Source organism: Typopeltis vanoorti, chromosome 21 (assembly GCF_054136105.1).
Source record: "Typopeltis vanoorti isolate ZY-2024b chromosome 21, IOZ_Tvanoo_1.0, whole genome shotgun sequence".
In the NCBI taxonomy this organism is placed as follows: domain Eukaryota; kingdom Metazoa; phylum Arthropoda; class Arachnida; order Uropygi; family Thelyphonidae; genus Typopeltis; species Typopeltis vanoorti.
Genome location: NC_143569.1, coordinates 86185688 through 86208854, shown reverse-complemented (window position 1 = coordinate 86208854; position 23167 = coordinate 86185688). Strand labels below are relative to the sequence as shown.

General features: G+C 35.0%; 1 protein-coding gene across 4 annotated transcripts in view; it reads left to right on the top strand.

The window, feature by feature from the left end:
- LOC150095073 (fragile X messenger ribonucleoprotein 1 homolog B-like) overlaps positions 1-23167 on the top strand; it is a 467885-nt gene that overhangs the window by 148690 nt on the left and 296028 nt on the right. For all 4 annotated transcript variants that reach the window (XM_090411425.1, XM_090411423.1, XM_090411424.1 and 1 more), the window contains exon 7: positions 21466-21582. In XM_090411425.1, coding sequence (XP_090267551.1) covers positions 21466-21582 — 117 coding nt within the window. The remainder of the gene's footprint in view (positions 1-21465; positions 21583-23167) is intronic.

Genomic DNA, 23167 nt, shown 5'->3' with positions numbered 1-23167 from the left:
TTGCACTCATTGATTGTGAGCTGTCAGCAGTACCACCCTGCGTTTTATAGAACTCGCATTTGCATGCATCTGCAAATGCATGTGGTACAGCGTCCTCTATCGATGAGAATTTGGAGTAAATTTTTTCTACCCACAAAAAAAAAAAAAATTCTCCTCCTTGCAATTCACTTTTGTGCAAACCACACTATAATATACCAATTTTTCTAATCTTTATGAATTATTGAAATATCTCGTAACTTATGGGACACCCTGTAATTACTGGTATACAACCTCAAACTTTTTTTTTTTTGAGAGAGATAGAAATGGTAATCTGTTTTTATCATTTATTGTTATTCCATAAAGCTCTCATATGTTTGAATACTTCCTACAACTTTGAACTCATTCCTATTGTTCATCAAATTTACTGAAAAACAGTTTCTTCATTATTATCAAAATATTTACCAAAATTCTTACTTTCTTCTTTCCTTAAATCTTCCAGATCATCAGGCCAGGTAAATTTGAGACAGCTTTTAAATACATTATTCCTTTATCTATTATATTTTGTCATTCAACATTGGAATAACTGTGCAAGCATTATCTGAATATCATTATATGTCTTCATTTTCTTTAACTAGCCTTTTGATGATGCAGCAGGTACCACCTTTTTCCATTGTCTGTTTCCTCCAAATGCATTGCCACTATGAAGTAGTTCAGAAGTGCAGTGTTCCACTCTATTAGACACCCCCCCCCCCCAATATACACCTTATTGAATGCAGATACTTGAGCTTCAGAATTTTTATTTGTGACATGACTGTGACTTTTCCCAATTCTTTCAATCGTTTTGATATCTTATGGTAAAAGGTATATACTATTTTACTACTATTTTAATTTCAGCAACAAATGGAACATCTTTAATAGAATTCAAAATGGCCAGATTCAAATTATGTGCAATACAATGTGTTGATATAACATCTGCCATGTTTAATTTGCCACTAGCCAATTTTTTTTTTTTTTTTTTTTTTTTTCAGCATGTTACCTGCAATGTTTGTTCCAATGCCTATTAACTAGTTACAAGTTTTTCATAAGAAAACAAAGTTTGTATGTAAGATATCTTCGTGACTAGGCTAATTATAGAGACTGTTGAATTTAGATCAGTTGCTTCACATGAGTAATCTAGCCATGAAAATACTTCAAATGCATTGAAATGGAGTGTGCTGTGCATTATGGGCAACTGAGGCAAGAATAGCTTGTTTATTTCACTCTCTAATGTATCAAAGTACTCTGTAGCTTGCAGTGGAATTAGAGTAATAAATGCCTCTTTCAATTTTAATCTGTCTATCTTATATAATTGACAAATTCATCCTCATTTCAAATATTTCTAGAAGCATCTAGAAGAACCCTAACTGTACTGGAGTCTTAACTAATTCTTATTTAATACCATCAGCAAAACTAAATACAGGTAACCCTTGTATAATGCGGTACTTATACAATGCAGTCTACAAATTGTAGCATCCCTTGTTCAATGCAGTTTCGATATAACGTGGTCTACAATTTCTAGTAATCCTTTATTTATTTTTTCATATTTTTTGCTGCGGGACTTAAAAATCAAATTTTATCTTTGTTAAATTTGTGTCTGCCCGTATCGCACAAGTAGTTATAAGTATCGAATTTGGTTTTATTGCATCACTGGATAAGATACTGTACAGAGGCTTTTGCAGTCTGTGTCATTCTCAACAAATAGTGCAATTAGAGACAGATGGAATAAAAACGGCGCTAAGTAATAAATCACATGTCCTCTCTCACAGAAACTATGCTGTATAGACTTAAGCAAAACCATATGTTGCACTGAAACACGATATCTAACTAAAAACTATTGTCCAATTTTTCAATTATGAAATAAGTGTTTCTTTTATTGCATTTGAAATTCTTGATGTCATTATGACAGATCACAAAGGCTAACTTAAAATAAAAGACTACCAAGAATTGAAACATGCCATATAATGAATGTGTGAGTTCGCCTGCCACCTCAAACTCAAACAAGAAGCCATAAAATTATTATCATTATTATTATTTCGGGCAACTCCAAGGAGTCGACAGACTCATCGAGGGATGCCCTAACATCATGTCAAGAACAACTATTCGACATTCACACAGTATCTATCATACCCCACCTTGAACTCATTCATGGTCATAGCACCCACAACAGACTCTGGCAGCTTATTCCACTCATTCACCACTCTCCAAGTAAAAAACCTAGCTCTAACACCCCTGCTAACCATGTTCTTGCCGAGCTTCCATGTATGGCCCCCTAGTCCTCCCACCACCAGTCCTATTCTCAAAAATATCTTCTGGATTAATCTTATGGAAACCCTTCAGTAATTCGAATGTCTCAATCATATCACCCTTTTTCCACCTATCAACCAATTTTTGCAACCCAAAAATCTTCAACATATTCTAACGTTCATTCCACAGACCTGCTATCATCTTGGTCACTAGTCTCTGGATGTCACCACCTGGATGATATATTCTTGAAAAGTGCTCACTCAGTAATTCAACTATATCAACTAATTTGGTTACCTCCCTACCATCGGCATTCTTTAAAATCATTCTGCCATATACATTTTTTCTTTTACTTGCAACATATCAAAAAAACTGTTTGGGATTTTCTTTAGCCTGCATGGCCAATGTTCTTTCATAATCCTTTTTTGCTTTTCTTACCACACTCATTACCCTTCTGGCCTGCGCTTTATACCGTTCATGTGCCTGCTGGTCACCTTTATCCTTAAATTCCCTCCATTGCTTCATGCAATCACTTCTTAACCGCCTCCCATGCACTATCAACTTCTAGCCCTTGCAGTTGTACATGCCATGGCACTGAACCAATCAAACTCCTAAGCTTGTCATACTTACCAGCCCGATATTTCCACATGTACCCTACCCTGTCTTAATTGTAAATTATACACCTTTAGCCACCTCTCAAGTCAAGACCCTATGATCACTCTCACCAATTGGTGGCAACATGGTCATATGCGTTACAGCCAAATTCTCAGATGCAATAACTAGGTCAATCACTCTCTGACCCCTAGTATTTTCCATTACATGCTGTCGCAGATAGTTATCCCTTAATAATTGAATAAAATCCATTTCCTTCCTCACATGTGTCCTCTCCTCCTTCCAATCAATGTTGCCATAGTTGAAATCTCCCATAATAATTACCCTCCTTCCACTCATTTCTTCTCTTTGCTTATGCATGCTATCTCCACCATCTATTCCATCACCTGGTCTATAGCAGCACCCAACTGTATATTTTGTTCTGCTAGTTTCAATCTCGCACCAAATAGCCTCAAATGTGCTCTTTTCTCTATCCTGCAGTTCCACTTCTATTCTCCTTGGCTGTAGCTCATCAGCTCATCAGCTATCATCAATAACACCCCCCCCCCATTTTATTCTCCCTGTCACTCCTGAGCACACCATACTCCTCACATTCAATCCCACTAGCTATATCATCTTCTGTCAGACATGTTTCACTAATGTCAATAACCTGTGGCCTGGAAGTGCCAACCAAGGCCAAAAATTCTTCCTACTTGTTCCTAATACTTCTGGCATTAGTATACATGAATTGCAGAAGCCAATTTGTCCCATCCCTATTTTGATGCCTTATACTAACTATCCCATTCTGATTCGTGGTCTTTCCTACTCGCTTGGGCATATTACACACATTCACACACTCAACTGTCACCCTAGTCTGCATATCTACTCCCCCCCCCCCCCCACCTTACTAACTCTCGTTTCCCTGATTCTGCACATTCACTTCCACTACATTCGACAACACCTTTTCAAGTCTCTGTGTACCAAATCCATTCAAATGTAAACCATCCATTTTATATAAATCCTTTCACCCATCGAACTCATTCCACACATCCACAAATTCCACACCACTCATCATGCATAATTCATGCATAAAGTCGTTAGCATTTATGGCCCTCCTTCTATACTCTTCACTGTCATACCGCAGCAACAGACTCACCATCCTAACTCTCTCACTCTTCTCTTTTGCTACCTCAGGCAATTCCTTCACATTCTCACTCATAGCCATTTTGTTTCCTTTCAAATCATTTGTACCTGCTACCACTATCAATTCTTTCACCCGCTGCTTTTGCATTCTAATTGACTCGCTTACATTCTTAAACTTTCGCACCAGGTTGGTACGATTTTGTTAAACTCTTACTAAGGAATCTCCAAAGAACACTCACTCTTTCATTTTTTTTACACTCACTATCATACCCTTATTTTTTCTATCATACTTTTGCCGATTATTAGTCAAGTACGCTTTAAAACATTTTTGCCAATGCTCCAGCTGCCGATTTGCCCTATGTATCGCTCCACGTAATAAAGCGATCTCACTAATTGCGTCAGTGTCATCATTTTTATTCTCCGATGATTCATTCAATTGTTCTGTATGTTTACCTTCATTCTCACTTTCAACGCCACTTTCACAGCTATCAGGTACTACCTCGCAAATATCACCATTCATACCTCGCATATCACTGTTATCTAGATTCTCACTTTCGACAACGATCTCACTCACACGACCTGAAACACTCTTTAAATCCTCACATTCTTTACACTTTTTGCACACATTCACTCCACTATCGTTTAACCGGACTCCAGCCGCTCTCCTCAATGCATATATTTTGCAAACGGTATACTGAATCAAATCCTTTAAGTTAAAATTTTTAGAAAAATATGGCGACCTGGATGCCATCTTTGTATTCCTCTTTATGGGAGCCACGTGCACAGATAATCATATCTATCAATTTACTATTAAAATACTCAAAAAAAAACACAGAAATCACCCAGACACGCTAAAATACTAAAGTAAACAATACTACGTAAATACTATGCAATTTCACCAATTATTACTCAAAATATCACTTATCTGTTCAGGAGCTATCCGCAAACACTACACACCATTTAGCCCTCTAGTGATTCAACCAAGGGTTGAAACGTTTGTGTGAATTGAGCCCGTCAGTAATGAGAAGTTCCATCGGAACGATAAATGACACCCCGTTGTGAATGTGTTAAAACTAATAGTAAATGTTGTTATGACAGTTTCAGATGTTATGGAATTCTATTGAAGAGAATTAGCATATCAACTCAACATTGTCGGTTACTTTTGTCTTTGGGTCGCGCGATCTTTTGTTAATACCGCACCAATCATATGCACGTCTTTATAGCTGCTGTCCTGTATAAAACAAAATTCAGCTTGTACGTATTGTAACAATTAAAAAAAAAACTTGAATAACTTATAAGTGTATAAAAGGATATCACCTGTAAATCATTGACTTGCCCGCAAAATTCTCAGACGTGCCATAGGTTCGCCATCTAGGGTTTACTGTATAAAGTGTTTATTGTTGAAAATTGTCTTCGTTTTCTGCCAGGAAAGCTCATTTAAAATCATAAGTGTGTTAATCTCAAACTGAGCAGTTTATTTTCTGGTGAGTCACATACATATGAGAATATGAGAATTATACAAATGATATCCAAGAGATTTCAAGTGGTGACGACCTCCAGCCAATTAAAGAACTTCTACGAAATGTTATTTCTGAAGACAGTGATGACGATTAAAATATGCACTTTATTTTATTGAGTCTAAAACATTTATGCAGTATGTGCAATGAAATTTATGTACAATTTGTAATTTTTATAATTTTATACTACGCATTTGTCTTATAGTTTATGTTTTCTTAACTTACATGAATTACCTGAATTAAATAAAAATATTGTTTTTGTTGGATATGTCATTGTTGTTTATATAATTTTAAAAAAAATGATTTCGGAACCTAACCCTACTTTTTCTATGTGATCTAAGTCTCGTAAAAATTGGCATTTCTATGGAACCTAACATCTGCGTTATACGAGGGTTACCTGTACATCATTTTGATACTGGCTAAACTAATTTAATATATTACTTCCTTCATTTCATAAAGTGCTAGATGGAAATAAAACTTCTTTAATAAATTTATTGCCACCTACCCTGACCAAATAACTTTACATGAATGACACAATGTTTTAAAATAAAAATGAAAAAATTGTAAATTATGCAAAAAAATATATATATATTGAATATGTTTAAAACCTAGCTGCCAATTCACTTGTCACTTGTCTCTGATAACACACCTGTGGCAAGTGGATTTCTGGATTCTTGGTCACATCTGTCAACTTGAATTCACAGTTATTGTACTTGCATTTGAGCAGTTATAAAGGATTTTAACTATGTGTATGAATTTCCCTATCCAGTGTTTGTTGTAAATATCACTGTTATATTCTTTACGGAAATTTAAACATGATAATTTTAACACTTTGAAAACATTTCTTTTTTAATATCAAAACTAACCAAATGTTTTATATTTCAGTTTTTTGAAAAATATCACTTTGTGACAGGTCTGTATATCTTTTGATGTGACATGTACTCTGGATGTTTTGCAAGATGCACCAACAAGTATCTTGTTAGATTAGGAACTTAGGAATCTTGAGTAGATCTAATAGATGGGAGGTCAGTTTCATCGCCCACTGTGAGACCATTGCATTTCTTAATTGGGGACCTGAAATAGCTGGAAAAAGTTCCATGTTTGGTCTCTTGAGAAGGGTTTGTGGATTATCTAAAAATAAACAAATAATATTAAATAAAATAAAAAAATCCTTAACTCGCCCATGGTACAGATGTACTATAGGTTCACAAAAACCTATAGTTTTAGAAATGATCTGGAATTATAAAAGAGATGACTCCAAATCTGCTTAATTCTTACTTCCAGATGCATTAACTGCTTTCTCACTGCATCTCTGGATATGCATGAAATGGGGTGCAAACTTTGCACAACTCATCTAAAATCTTTCATAGATTCTTGATGACTAAAGACATTTTTCATGTCTGTATAATTATCAACAATCTCCATTTAGTGTTGCACATTTTCCCAACTTGTTTTGTCTTCTATTTCTTCATTCACCTCTTCACTATCTTTTTTGCTCTGTGTTGTTGTTGATGGATTGAAAATTGTCACTGCAGTTTGCAGCAAAATTAGCACCATGCTGTATACATTTATAAAATGATTGTCATAAACCTGTGCCTCTGTAGTATTTTATCTTCAATGCTGTTATGTAGCTCTTGTCTTTATTTTTGTCTTTTGCATGTTTTTTTCCATTTCAAATTCTTATAAACATTAGCATTGCCACAGTGAGTCAAATTCTCTGATCCAGCCATTCTTTGTGAAGGATGATGATGTGAAGATGCATGGATATATCTGCCTGTAAAAGAAATGCAACAGTTATAGTAGATACTACTGACTGAAATTGCAACTTAATGCTTTATTATGAGATAGATCTACTTTATAGTATAATCGACAGAGATCCTATTCAAAGCTAGCTAAACAAATTAAACAAGTTATTAGATCACACATATTCCTTAGATACTAATACTATTGAAGAGTTGTAGTTTTATCATTCTCGCCTCTCACGTGTTTATGGCCTTCCTAAATTCACTATTGAATGGGAATTTAACAATAGTCTTCCCTTTTTGGACATTTTAATGCATCGTAACTCTGCTGTAATTAATAGTGAATTTTCTGTTTACAGAAGCCATCCTTTACAGACAGATATATCTAGGCATCCTCACATCATCATCATCCTTCACAAAATATAGGTATTCAAAAGCCTTGTGCACAGAGCATGCACAATTTCTTCTTCTGAGTCTCTTCTATTGGAAGAATTAAATACAATAAAACTTACTTTATTACTTAATGAATACCTCAAAATCTCAATACAGAAAATACTTGATAATTATCATTCCTCTCCCAGATTGTGATCTCATGTTAAAAGGGTCTGCACAGATATATATACTGTTTACCACATTCAAACCAACCCAGAAGTTGTCATCTTTCTTAATGCCCATCAAAGATACATTATCACCTCTATCATTTTATCAAAAACCCTGTTCCTGTCATCTTTGTTACTTTGGACAGATTGGCAGTTCTGCTATGATTAGAATCCAGGAACATCAAGAGTATATAAGATTTTTGTATTCTAAAGGAAGGCTTTTCTTCTCATGCTATTGATGCTAGAAGTTCAGTAATTTAAAAAAAAAAAAATTACTGAATTCTCCTCCCTGCCCCTTTGAGTACACGCTGTATAAGATATGCCATTCACCTACATGTACATTAATAGAAGAGCACGTGTAGAGTTTATGCCATTACATTTTGCTGTAGCAGTGGTGTTGACGTTGGAAGTAAAGACGTTTATTGTTGAGCATTATTTTCATTCATACAGAGTTGGTAGAACAAATGGTCCAAGCCTACATCATGTTTATGAGCAGTTTGTTCATTGTTTCCATAAGTGTGCCCCCAAGCATTAGTGTCATCATTGCCTTAATCGAGAGGTTCTGACATACCAGGGGGTGTTCTGTCGCAAAGAGCATTTAGGGAGACCACGGACTGTTAACACAAATGAGAATTACAGGCATGTGCTGAAGCAAGTGTTACAGTTTCGGAAATGCAGTTACTGCCGAACAGCAGTAAAACTTGGGATACCAAGCCAGTCACTACAGAGAATGCTTAAGAATCTGGGTGCCTTTTTGTACATCATTCAGGCAGGTCAGTGTGAAACTGCATGATGGGAATATGGTGCGCATGCTGGCCACTGACTATGAAGAATCAAGCTTCCTCCAGATAACGTCTGGTTTTCGTATTAAGTGCATTCCATCTAAGCAGTCATGTAAACAAATGAACTTATAGGTTTCTTGGTTTTTCAAGACCTGAATTTGTCCAAGAGAAACCTCTTCACAGCAAGGTCATCACATGGTGTAAGGGGGTGGGGGGGTTCCAGCTATGGCATAATTGGATCCTACTTCATTTAAGAGTGTGGTGTAACTGTGAATAGCGAATGCTATATTGAGAATGTGTTGCTTCCATTCACCCCCAGGATTTGTATAGGATGTGTCATGCAAAAAACATTCCATTTTTTGCAAGATGTTCCAACAGGATGGTACAACTTGTCACACATCACATGGTTCTACAGCCGATTTATCAGAACACTTCTCTGGGAGGCTCATTTCGAGGAATGAGTTTTCACATTTCTTGAAAGTTAAAGGATTGGGTATTCCAACTTGACCCACCTTGAAACCTTAGGTTAGGTGTACCCAACCTAACCTAAATTAGAAGCCTGAAATGGTTTGAGAAAGTTCCATGTTTGGTGGTATCTAGCATAGGGTTTCCAGACCATGTTTAGAGAAGAGAGATTATTAATTGCCATTTCTTATGAGATTATCTCTATTAAGATATTTTTATATTCCAAGTTTTTATTATTATTTACACAAGAGTTCAATTCTGATTGGTGCAATGACTTTTTAACTATTTCTTAGAATCCGGAAAATCACTGACTCAAGACCAAATACAAAAATATACACATTTAATAAAAACTAAAATTATATATATATATACTTTAGATAAAATTACATAACTACAAAAACTGAATCCAAAGCCTTCTAAATAAATCTACGCTTTAGAGATTTTCTTATCCAAAAATATTAAACCACCTATTCTCTGACTCATCCTATTACTGGATTGTTTAACATATACTTAATCACATCTACCAGACTAAGCACCTTGTTTTCACAACAACAAAAATGTCATAGTCAGTTTCCTTGTTAGGGCCTTTTCCATAAATATAAAACTCTCTTCTTCTTTTCCATAGTATCCTTTCTTATCACCCTTATATATAGCACACAATATTATTCCTCACTGACTCTTGCAGTTCTATTTGATGCACAATTTACTAATTTTTGTACCAGAGGGGAAAAAAAGATTTTCTACTACTTCAAAAATAACATATCCAAGTTGAGCTAATTCTGTCACCCTTTCAGTAGAAATAACAAATATATCTGGACGTCCTTAAGACAGATGAAACTTTTCAATCAGCGTTGACTCGAACATTCCTTTAGAACATCGACTGCAATATTTTCTTTTATTTACTAATTACTTATTGACAGTTTCAACTCCTCCAGTTTAAAGACCCACAGTTTTACTATTCCTTTTTGGAATCTATTAATATTCTTCCGACTGTTAAAAATAACTAAATAAGCTTCATAGGAACAAAATTCGTCTGGTCTGTGTTTTTAAACTTCCATTAGCTCTCCCTTGTTTTCCTCGTTACTTCGATACTGAATGCTCTCTATCAGCTGTCAATCACACATGCAAACTCCTCAGCGAGCACTATATATGAGTGGCAAGCAAGAAAATGGCTGAGGTGTTGTCTCTTAGCATAATGAGAATGTCTTTATAAAACACAACACTTAATATTTTTGAAATGTGTTACTTCTGAAAGTAACACAACTATTCAAATCCAGTAAGCACATAAATTTTTTAAATGCTTTACATTTCATTTTGATAAAATAACATCAATAATGGGCACATCACAAGTGCTGATATATGTGTTATGAAACCAAAACTAATAATATACTAACATAAACAATTTGTATAAATATTCATAATTTTAAATTATGATTATTTTTACACTAACCTAAATTGGAAACCTGAAATGGTTTGAGAAAGTTCCATGTTTGGTAGTATCTAAAGTAGAGTTTCCAGACCATATATATATATATATATATATATATAGGATATCTTACAATACGTTTTTAATTAATGAAATGAAAGTTTTTATTATGTGTGGTCCCAGAGGAAGACCAAAATGTCTAGGTGGAGTTGATTCAGTCTAAGGCACCTTATAAGAACAAAATGTTAAATACTACAATATTGGAGTGATGACAAGTAATAGACTAATTTGAAAGAAAATTGTTGATAGGAGATTATTAATAATGTAAACTTAAAATATAATCATATAGCACTGTCATAGTAGCCTGAATACCCCTTGAGGATACGTATCAGGAAATTAATGATGAAACGAAAGTATTCATAGTGTAAGTATGGCATATTCACCAGAAACAAAATGACTAAATTATTTTCACTCTGTAAAATATGAATGAAACCACTAAAAATAATGCTTATGTTGGTTTTTCACATGGGGCATTGGAAGCAAATGTCAATAAAATAGCAAGGTTTATTCCCTATATTTAAAGTAACTGGCAATGAATGAGTTATGTTTCCCTCATTTAAAAACACTTAACCACTAGTATTATATGAAACATGTTAATTACACTCACTAACATTGAATTGACAACCATTATCATATGTCCCACAGTTTCAGCCTATTCATGTTCTGTAAAACTGCTTTTCAATAGCATCATTGATTGCACTGCTTATCTTTCCATTGTTAGCAATAGTTTGTCAGCCTCTTCCAATTATTATCAGTATATAGATTGACTCTAGTGGTCAAAGGACTGATCCATAGGAAATACCACCAGTCAATTTAAATCTGCCAGTCACACCCAACATATACCACTTCTGATATACCTGCCTCTCAGTCACCCACTTATTCAGGTCTATAGTTTATATTCCCATATCCTCCAGTTTATTCAACAGCTTGTCATTTGATATCCTATCATATGCTTTAGTGAAGCCCAGCAGTATCATATCCATTTCCTTTATCCAACTCATCTGCAACATTATTATAAAGGATGAGCATATTGCCCAGACATGACCTCTCTTTTGTAAATATATGTCATTCCTTGCAGAGTATAGCTTTTGTCTGTTAACCCATTTCTATATGTCAGTTTTTACCAACTTCTCTAAAATCTTCATCACCACTGCATAGATACTTGATAGGTCAGTAGTTGGACACCAGTTTTTTGTTACACCCTTGTATAACAGAGAACTATCATGCATTCTTTCCTGAGCTGACACTCAAGTTATACAAACATCAAAAGCCTTATTCTTTTCTTCTACTACGCGTTATTCCCGCTTCCCATGCAGGGTCCGCGTGTTACTTTAGATGCGACTTCTTGTTAGTACTACTCCCAACCGACCCGTCGCCTGGTCTGCCGCTGGGGGGGGGGGGGGATATATTTTTGACTGTAGAGGCGTATGTTCACGGGGCCGGTTTGCCTGTTTGCGGGATGAAAAACGCCAGATAAACTGGCGGAAAAAAACCTACTGACCGCGCCCAAGACCGGCTAACTTGGCTATGCCTGAGGAAGATCCTCAAATTCCTCACGTCTACAACGGGAATCGAACCTGGGACACTCCTTCCCCAAGCATATGGTTGCGAAGCGCAAAGCCACTAGGCTAACCGCGCGGTTATCAAAAGCCTTATGAAGTAGTGAATTTTGCTGAACATTCCTTTAGTGCATGTGCTGATATCCTCTCTGTCTCTGTTGCTGAATTCTTATCTGGGTTATGCAACAGCTCTTGAACTTCATTTTCATACACTTCTAACTCTTCATCTGAGTAAAATAAAAAATGAATGCAGAAGAATAACTTTAATGAATGGAGATGCTACTCATGTGTCAGAAGCTGATGAGATTGTTCAAATAATAAAGCTCAATAGTGATAAAATTCCTGCATAAATCACATTCTTGATTTTTGCTCCCAGAAAGCTTGAGGTAGTGACTCTATTGTCAAATACAAGTCTATTGAGTAAATTACTGTAGCAGCAACTATCATACAGTCACAATTACGCTGTCTTCCGAGGGTTTTTTGGGGGAGGGGATACTCTTTCTTTTGAGTTGCATTCACCTCTTTTCAATATTTTTTCAAGGAAATGGCCTCCTGCTATGGTTTGTAATGGATAGCTTAAATCATTTCAGTTACAGAAGTATTTTTACCAAGACTTGTCAGTAGCGCAATAAGAATCATGCACATTTGTTAATGAGTGTTCATTTCGTGCCAGCTGTGTTCTTACACATGCATACACCCTTCTTTGATTTTTTTTCTTGTACATTTGCAACCAAACTCTCTCTAACTTAGACTAAACCTTTTATTTAACGAAGATTATTAATCTTCTTTAATGGAAGTATTCCCTTTATATATAATATAAATATATAATATAATATATAATAAAAAGTACTCCCTTTTTATATAATATATTACTCATTTTCTTTTTTAATGTCCCTTCTGTGATAATCAGGATATTAGACTTGATCTGTTCACTAACTAATCCAAAATTTCTCATTTCTAAAATATAAATTAAAGATGCCAAGAAATTATATTCTTGGTTTAATTCTTTATCCAAGTGTAAGAAAACAAAGTTTGTGTATGAAGTAACTTCATGACTGGGCAACTCATATATATCAGCTAATGACTTCACATCACTTGCCTTAGTATCCCATAATGCAAATCACATATTCTTATAGACATGCATATAATATGGGAAGGGCCACTACCCAGACAGGTTTGATCTTTTATTGAGATGAAAAAGTAAAGGGCTGCTCATCACAGGCCTAGAATAGTTAGTATAGGGGTGCAAGTGAGTGATAGTATTAGGAGAAAGAAAAGACAGATAGATAGTATGAGATATAGAGAAAAGGCCCCAGCTCTTATGTCATCATATAGCCAAAGTCTGTCAGTTTTTCTTTTTCACCAATCTCATATAGATAACAACCAAAAGACCAATTGAACTAAAGTGCAAAGATGACTGATAACCAGGTGGTTTGCCTTATTTAACTGCCTTGAGTTGGTCTTCTCTGCATGGGATTGCTCTCCAGTTATCCCTGCAATTGACTATAAGACCAAATTGAATTAAGAGGATGGAACTATTTAAAAAACCTCTCATACAAAATAGACAGAATTTTATCTCCTCTGGGTGAATATTATGTAATGTGGGTGGTCTACACTATCTAGTTCAAAAATATGATATCTCCTAGAATGCTTCTTTCTAAATACAAAAATCATCTACTGAACAATAAAATTTCCACAATATAATATTACGAAGCATTTTGGATATTGTCATATTGCTGGTTTTCAAATCCATGTCTCTTTCTAACCTTCCATAAATGGTATTTTAAGTCATTAATTATAAAAATCAAAATTTTCTTCCCATTGCTGATAGGTGGTGGGTACTGCAAAAAAAAATAACCTGTTCTGTTGTAAGTAATGGAATGCCCAACACATTACGTAATCTGTTCCAAATACGCAGGGCAATAGGGCAGCTGTAGAATGCATGTTCTACTGTTTCCAATTGGTAACAGATGTCACAGATTGGATCTCCAATATTAAAGTACTTCCATTTGATGGTATTGACTGGAAGACAGCCATATGCAGTCTTCCAGTCAATACCATCCGTTCTCCAAACAAGATCCCTCCTGTTAAGGTATTGTTCGGTGTATTTCATAACTTCAATAAGTTACGAAAGTGTTGTTGTCACTACCCAACTGTGGAAGTTTGCAGTAAAAGAGATTAAAGATTTCTTTGTACCAAATTTTACTTTTTTTAATGGAAAGAATGTCAATGCCAGAGTATTGTAGCAGTCTTAGAGTTAAACAGTATGTCGTATTCACAAACAATCTCAGCTTTTGGACCTTATTAATCATTTACTCCAAACAGGGGAAGATGAAAACCCAAGTAGTACAGGAGAAGGTCTGCAATATTTTATAGATTTTTGAAGCTGTATTGCTTAAATAGCAGAATTTTAAGACTGGAAGCCTAAATCCTCCATGCTTCTTTGATAGTGGAAGAAATTCCTTTTTAACTTCTTGGTATCTGCTGCACCAAAAAAATTGCAGAGGTTTACTGTATAATTGCTTTTCCTCATCTTTTGTGATATCTGTAATATTTATTATGTACAACTGATCAGGAACGTTTATGTTTTTGAGAGCCATGACTTTAGAAAAAAAAGGAGGGTGGCCCTATTTTCCAGTCTTCTAAGGTTTCAAAGTTCTTGTATATAAGTTCTTGAACTGGTAATATTGGGAAAGTAGAGAAGAGAATTCCAAGTATAGCGAGGGGTTCTCTCTCTTAGGGATTAGTCCAGAAGGAATGCCTCCAAGATCCCACTTTCCATAAACCTTTAATTTTGTTTTATCTACATTAGTAGTTAATCCACTGATCTTGCCGAATTTTTCCAAAATACCAAAAAAGATATATATGGAATCATTATCCTTCAACGTGCCCACTACATCATCGGCATATGCTAGTACTTTATGTTCCTTCACAGTTGAAGGAACTGTTATTCCTCACACAGCATGTGTATTGTCAACTTGCTATAAGAAAGGTTAAAGAACCAATGCAATGGACTAAGAGGGCAACCTTGCTTGATTTTTTTTTTTTTTTTCAATTTTGACCAGATCTGACAGGAACCCATTAACTAGGAAGTGGTGGTTGAATTGGTATGAGCTTCTTTGATAATGGATAGCAACTTTTTACGTACACCAATTTGTTGGATGATGTGGAACAGAAAGGGATGTCGGACATTATCAAATCTTGAGTAAGATCTACTGATAGCACTGCCATCGACTGCTTTTTCATGTTAACTAAGCGGATTAGATCATGTAGCAGAAACAGATTAAATTCTACTGCTCAGCCTGGAACTCTCTACACCTTTTAATTATGTATCTCATTCCCAATTTGAGCAGGTTATTGATAATGTGGAATAATATCTTATATAGTCAGTATTAGATAGAGAAATAGATCTCCAGCTGCTGATTAAGGTACAATATTTATTATGTTTTGGGATGAGGACAGTATGGCTTGCTACAAATGGACTTAGTATGTGTCCTGCAACAGAAAAGAATTAAATCGTATAACTAGAATGGGAAGAATAAAATCCCTGGCTTCGCGGTAAAGTTCTATCCCTAGACTATCAGGTCCTGCGAATTTTCTTGTCTAGCATTCTTTATAGGCTTTGGTAACTTCATATGCTGTAATGGGTCTGTTAAGGTCTGTTTTCCTGTTCATATCCAAGATATGAACCGGAAAGCCATTAATGTTCTTAGAGTTATAATTTCCAACAGTACTATTGTCTTCAAACAGATTTTTGTAGTGTTTTTGAAAGGAGTCAAGGATGTCTTGAGTGGTGGACTTGTCTTCACCATCAACACAGATTTCAGTGATAGTCCTTTCTTTGCAGAATTTAGTGAATTGCCTATTGAAGAATGCAGCTGAAGGACAATCTGCTAAGTGCTGTTGTATTCTTATTTTAAATTTTCTTTCTTCTACTTGTTTCCACCTTTCCACTTCTATTTCTGTGTTAATGTTTCTCTTTTTTTTTTATTTTTATTTATTCATATGGAGTTTCCTCCCTTTTCTTCCCCGTCCCTGTCAGGGCGAGTTGAACCCCCCTCAAGGAGGGGTTAAGTATTTATGGCTGTAGATCCGTGTGTGTTCACGAGGCCTGTTTGCTTGCTTGCGGGATGAAAAACCCCAGATAAAACTGGGGTGTGTGTGGGGGGGAACCCTGCTGTCCACGCCCAAGACCAGCTAACTTGGCTATGGCTGAGGAAGATCCTTAAGCTCTTCACTTTGGTGACGGGAATCGAACCGAGGACACTCCTTCCCCAGGGATATGGTTGCGAAGCGCAAGCCACTAGGCTAACCGTGTGCGTTGGTTTGTTACAAACCAGCTTCTCTCCTTATACAGGTCTTTCAACTTTTTTCTTTTGAGGAAAGCTTGTTGCTTTCCCCATTCCATCATATTCTGTTTTACTGTTCGTTTGAATTTTAACCACGTATCGCAATTCCAGGTAACATTATTCCAATTTGAACAGAGGATCTGGAATTTGGTTGAAAAGATCAATACAAAATTTGGTGGATGTCTTCATGGTCCCAAACTGATCTTTATAGGCTTTGGTAACTTCATATGCTGTAATGGGTCTGTTAAGGTCTGTTTTCCTGTTCATATCTTGGATATGAACAGGAAAGCCATTAATGTTCTAAGAGTTATAACTACTTGTTTCATGCAGTGCAACTTAAGTAGAACTGGATTATGATTTGACATGTTCATGTTAAGATGTTTTATCTGAATTATCCTATTTATAAGTGAAGAAGAGATATAAATTCAATCAAGATGTACACCAATACCTTGATTCATATACGCATAAGCCCGGAGATTAGGATTGCGAATCCTCCATGTGTCTACTAGTCGAGCATTGTTGAGACAAGTTTTTAAGTGTGCTATCCCACTTTTCACTCCTGTGGTGACCTCCGATTTTGTCTAATGTGAGGTTTTCAATACAATTCCAGTCTCTAGTTGCTGTGATGTAGTGGGCAGTGTATAAATATGGCTCCAATTCCTGGAAGGATTTTCGTCTAACTGTTCCATTGGATGGAGCATAAACATTATTATACATCCACAGTATTTCCAATCTATTGTCAAGATTCTCCCTTCTGTGCACCCTTTTGGTTATTACGGAATGACCAAAGGAGGTGGCCAAGAATAAGAACTCTTACTCCAGCCCTTAAATCTTCCAAAGCTCCAATAAGAAAGAAGTGGATATCTATCTTTTAAAGTGTTTATATATTTACTAGGGGGGGCTATGCTCCCCTCCCCCCATGTTCCGGACTGGTATGCTGGTTCTCCTTGAATTCTGATGACTCGAATTTTGAAGACTCAACACTCAGGGTAGCCCCTGAGTTTCAAAGCGTGACATAAAAAGGCTTGTCGTTTTATATAAATAGGGTAGATATCTGCAGAAGTATGTTTCTGGGAGAAACAAAAATCTGATATTATGGCATAGCATATGTTTCCATATAGTTTCTTGTTTAATTTGCCTATGCAATCCTTGTACATTTAATGAGGCAATGCAGACAGGAGATGCTATGATTAATGAAGTATCACTGGGAAGTCTTTAACTTCTAGATTTAGATGATCCCGATGAGGTCTTCAATCTGTGCAGGAGCAATTGTGTAGCCTGCTTCTTGTAAACTGTTTTCCAGTTTTTTACAGTTGCTTTCCATTATTTCAATTTCATGCCTATCAATCTTGATTTGTAAGTTAGTTATTTTCTTTTCATGTAGATGATAATTATACTGATAAAACTTTGAATCAGTAAACTTTATTATTTTTTCTTTAATTGTATCTCTCACTTTCCCTTTATTAGCATCAGATGGTTCATCATAGTCCATAAACTCTCTTGAGCCTGAAGAGCTTTCATTTGACAATCCACAATCTTCTCCATCTTAACATTTTTTATTACTTCGTTTTCTTTTAGATGTAGTTCCTTTTTTTAATTTTTTTTTATTAATTCATCTTTCCTTTTAGATGATCTTTTCTGCATATTAAGTGCTTTCAGTCTTACTTGCTTTTCTGTTTCTTCTCCAGTTTCTCCTTGTAGAACAGTTTCATGTTTTTGCATTTCATCTTGTATCTGTTCAGTTGTTATGCTAAATTCATTATTGGTAATTTCATCCATGGTTGTGCACTTTTTGTGATTTTACTTGTAGTTTGTTTAAAAGTCCCATCTGCTAGACTGAATTGGAAGATCTGGGAACTCTTCATTATGCCTCTCTGATAAATACAGTGTTCTATTAGCTCTACCAGTGCTCTCACACTTTCACTGAAAGAGTGAGAGCACTGGTAGAGAGCGAGATTAAAAGGCAGGTGTTAACGCACTGTTCAGTATTTCTGACAGGGTTTGAGATACTGATTAGCAATATGTCTGATCTCCAAGCATTTGAAACATTTAGATTTGGAGCAGTTACCACCCAGGTGATCACATGAACCAAAATTCAGGCACTGCCTTTGTACTGTGGGGTAGTTTACCATAACTTGGGTTGTACTGATGTTGACAAAATTTGGTATGGGTATCTTCATATCCATTGTGAAGGGACATCACCATAAAACCAATTTGGATCTTCACCTGATAAACTCTTTTGTATGTTACTAATTTTACTGCATTTTGAGAATGTCTGTATATATTGCATTGGAAATCTTTTGATTTTTGCAGTTTTTATCTGGCTCCTGACCATTACAGGAATAACTGTGCTGCCTTCAAAAGTAAAACCCTGTAATAGTTTGTCCCTTGTTTCCTCATCTTTACTACAATTAAATATTGACCTCCACCATACGGGATGAAAAAATAAATCTTGTTAACACCAGCTGTCTCTTTTAAAACCTTAAAATCTTTTAAAATCTTTTAAAACCTCACTTCTTCATATCCTGGAATTTCATTTCCTAGAATTTGTACCCTCGGAGGAATTGGTGCCATTACCTCAGCAGGAGAAAAAGACTAAAACCTTTTTTTTTTTTTTTTAAGAGAGAAAAGAAAAAACCTTTCAGTCATAAGCAAATAATTCTACACCACCAGCAAATGCTCTTTAGAGCTACTATAAAATGGCATCCGTGATACCATCAAAAGTAATCCTGTAATGCAGATATTAACTTCACTACCAACAGTCTTAATATTTATTTGAAAAAAAAAAAAAAAAAAAAAAACCAGTGTTAGTGGTGGTTTCACCACCACTAACACTGTTTAAGTTAACACTCGTATATAGTGGCTAATGACTTCACATCACTTGCCTTAGTATCGTATAATGCAAAGCACATAACCTTACGGCATGTATAATGCTACATATTATGGGAAGGGTATATACATTTCTTTCTTACTGCTCTCTAAGTTATATCAACATCCTACTAACCATTTCATCCTGTTCACCTCCATGTGACAGCATAATACTTGAAACCATTGTCTATACTGGTTTATTACATCTCCATCTTAGATGAGCAAAACTCATCTGCTATCATCAGCAGCACTCTTCCTCACTTCTGTCCTATCTGTTTTCATGAAAAAGCACATGTCCCTCCAACTCTATTGCCCTCAGAATGTCATCCTCATACAGCCACATCTCACTCTTATTCCAACAATTTTTGGTGTATGAACTCTATTCTATATACGATGAGCTCTTTTCTACTCTGTACACAATAGCTCATATTTCTACTGACCCTACTTCTTGTATGACTCCTACATACTCCTTGCCATTTTTCTCTATCATTACTGATGTAACACCTATCTTCAGAACTAAATGTTATCCCCACATTTTTAACTATCTTCATCTTCCCTTTCACACTTACATGTCAACTTAATTTATACATCATCAAAGATTAATACCAGAATCATTAATATTTTTATTTGTAAATTGTAAATTTATACACCAGTTTGTCCATAATCACATAAGCTACAAGAGCAGGGGATTATGTAAACTCCAGGGTAAGATAGAGGAGGATATTTGTCTTTTCGTGAGACAAGGAATGTATTACGTTTGTGAACTGGGTGGAAAGCTACTTGTATGTTAATCTGTCGAAGTAATCTTACTATTTTTTCTGAAAGTCCCTTAACATATGGAATACAAATTCTGGTAATTTCTTTTTTTGAGGAGGGTTAGGGCGACGTCCATAATTATTATTTTTTCAATAGTTTTTTCATTATAACCGTAAGCAATAAAGGTAGATCTGATAAATAGTTCTTTGTTTAGAAGAGAACTATACAACCAATTTATAAGCTCTCAAATAAGGATTTCATTACACCATATTTCTGACAAGGGTGATGATGAGAATTAGAATCAATGTATTTACCAGTATGAGTTGGTTTTCTATATACCGAGAACCGTAAATTACCATTTGGTTGACGTAGAATGAGAACATCAAGAAAAGGAAGAGAATTGTTGTTTTACTTCCAGAGTAAATTTGATTCTTGGGTTTATTGAATTAATATTTTCAAGAAATTCATGAAGATCAGACAAGGAGGTCCACACAGCAAACTCATTATCAATGTTTCCATACCAAACTGAGGGTTTGGGTGAAAAAATGTCCAGAATATGTTGTACAAAATGTTCCATAAAGTAATTGACTAGAGTTAGGGAAAGGGGAGATTAAAATTCATTCTGGCATCTAAAGTATCCTGCATTAATGACAAAGTCAAACTAGTTTATGATATCAGAAGGAAAGTCTTTATAAAGCAATTCAATCGATCTGTCAGAGCGATATTTGTGAAGATCTGCTGCTCTTGTGGCTTATGTTATTATGGACAAACTGGTTGATCTGCACAAATTTGTCTTGAACAACATTTGCTCAATTTTGGGAAGTTATATTGACTAATACTCACCATTCATGTGTTCCTTTATTGTAATTTATTTTGAATATCTATTAATGCAGATGGAGCTGTTCTCCTGCAGCCTATAGTGCACATATCATGTGCTTTCAATTAAATTGTTGTTCTTTTTAGAGTTTTCCTATAAATGTATTGACAATGCTTATGAAATATAAGATTTATTGTTAAATTGACCACACATTTAAAACGTACTTCTGTTCGTACAAAAAAATATAAGACTTATTGTTAAATTGACCATATATTTAAAACATACTTCTGTTCTTACAAACAGAAGTACGTTTTAAATATATGGTCAATTTAACAATAAGTCTTATATTTTGTAACATTTTATGACCAAAAACATGTACAATTTAAATGCTTATGAAACTTAGCCAAAAATTTTACAAATAAATATTAAAAGTAAGTGATTCTGGTGTTAATATTTTATGATGAATTCTTCTGCTTATGTCTTAATTTTTAGACGAACTTAATTTATACTTATTGTTTCTTTTTATTTTTAGGCAAGATCAGATATATCAAAGAAGCGGGCATCCATGCTTTGTGAAATGCATTTTCGCAATTTACGCCAAAAGGTTCTTTTATTAAATAGAACAGAAGAAGCTGCTAGACAGTTAGAGGTAATTCGCATTTCACTGATGTGTATAGTTTTTTTTTTTTTTAAAGCATATTAAATATAGTTTTATTAATAATGGATTTAAAAATGTTTTGTTTTGTTTTTTTTGTCCAAGAATGACATCGTCATTAATTTTTCTTGACTGAATTAGCTGGATTTATAATTGTAAATAATCTTTGTAAAGTAGCTAATGAGAAGACTGATAAAAATAAATATCAGGAATGTGGAGTATGTTTTGGAGGCTACCAAAAAAAAAGAAATGGAGGAAATTGTAAAAGGCAAATTAAAAGAATTAGTGAGGAGTCAAAGATGATAAAGGGGACAAAAACTGATAAAGGGGTCATTTAAAGTAACTGCAGCAGTTACTTTAAATGACTAAATCGAAGTGGCAGAACAGTAGTAGAATGTAATCAAGAGGAATGCAATCAGTATCAATACCTCATGTTGCAAAAATCCGTTAGAAACCAAGCAATATGGAAAGATAGCTGAGTAGATTATATTTGATTGGGAAGGCTCAAAAGTTCAATATTGGCTGTGCTTCATGATTCCTAAGGTCGAATTCTTGTTAATAGGAGTGGAGATCTCTCAGTGGTTATTTATAAAACCCAAAAAACAGTGTGAAAATTGTGAATGAATTTCCTTGGTGGATTTTGCAGGTAAGATTTATAAGCATACTTAAGAAGTACCTTATAAAAGGTAAAGCTTATAAAAGGTTTACCTTTCACTTATAGCTTATAAGTGAAAGGTAAACCTAGACGAGAATTGCAGCTCAAGCTATGTAGGGAATTATCAGGATCACATTTTCACTGAGACAGATAGTTGAGAAATTATGGTAGAAAATGTTGGTAGATCTGAAAGCATGCGACAAGGTGGTAAGAAAAAAAAACACAAAAATGTTAGAATTAAATGGATGTTGTACAGAGAGAGGGGGGTGGGGGAGTATTTTTACTTTTTTTCTGTGCATGCAATCCTGTCATTTGTGTCATTAGTAAATTACTCATCCCTGATTCTAAGTGGTTCATTTCTTAACTTCAACAGGAAAGGAAACCCATCTGAAACTAAACTACAAATCAACCTTTCACGCAGATTTATATCCAAAGATATTGTTATATACTCTATTTCTATAATTTGTCCCTTTTAGCTTTTAAGGTTAGTCTACACTTAACTCATTGTTCTCTTAAACCTTTCCCCTTTTTAAACAAACAAAATCTTTGGCTGCTCTTAAGTTTAATCACGTGTAGGATACTTGATGATTAGGGCTTTGTCCTAGATTGAGACGCGGCCATTAAACATATCTTCTGAGACAGTCCACCTGATAAGCATTGACAAATTTATTTTTTAGCTGCGCTAGCCAATACAGAGGATAGATGAGACTCTTATCCAGGATGGCTCTTTCAGAGTGATACACAGTAACTAAACTACAGTAAATTTCTAACTTCTGTTCACTATATTCTAGCATGCAGTCATGGTCCGCTTTGTTAAATTATGCGCGGGGGTTCTTCCCGCTAAGTTCAATAATAATTTTATGAGTTGCTGTTTGAATTCATGTACTAAACCAGATCAGGCAGATACTAAGAAACATATTTATT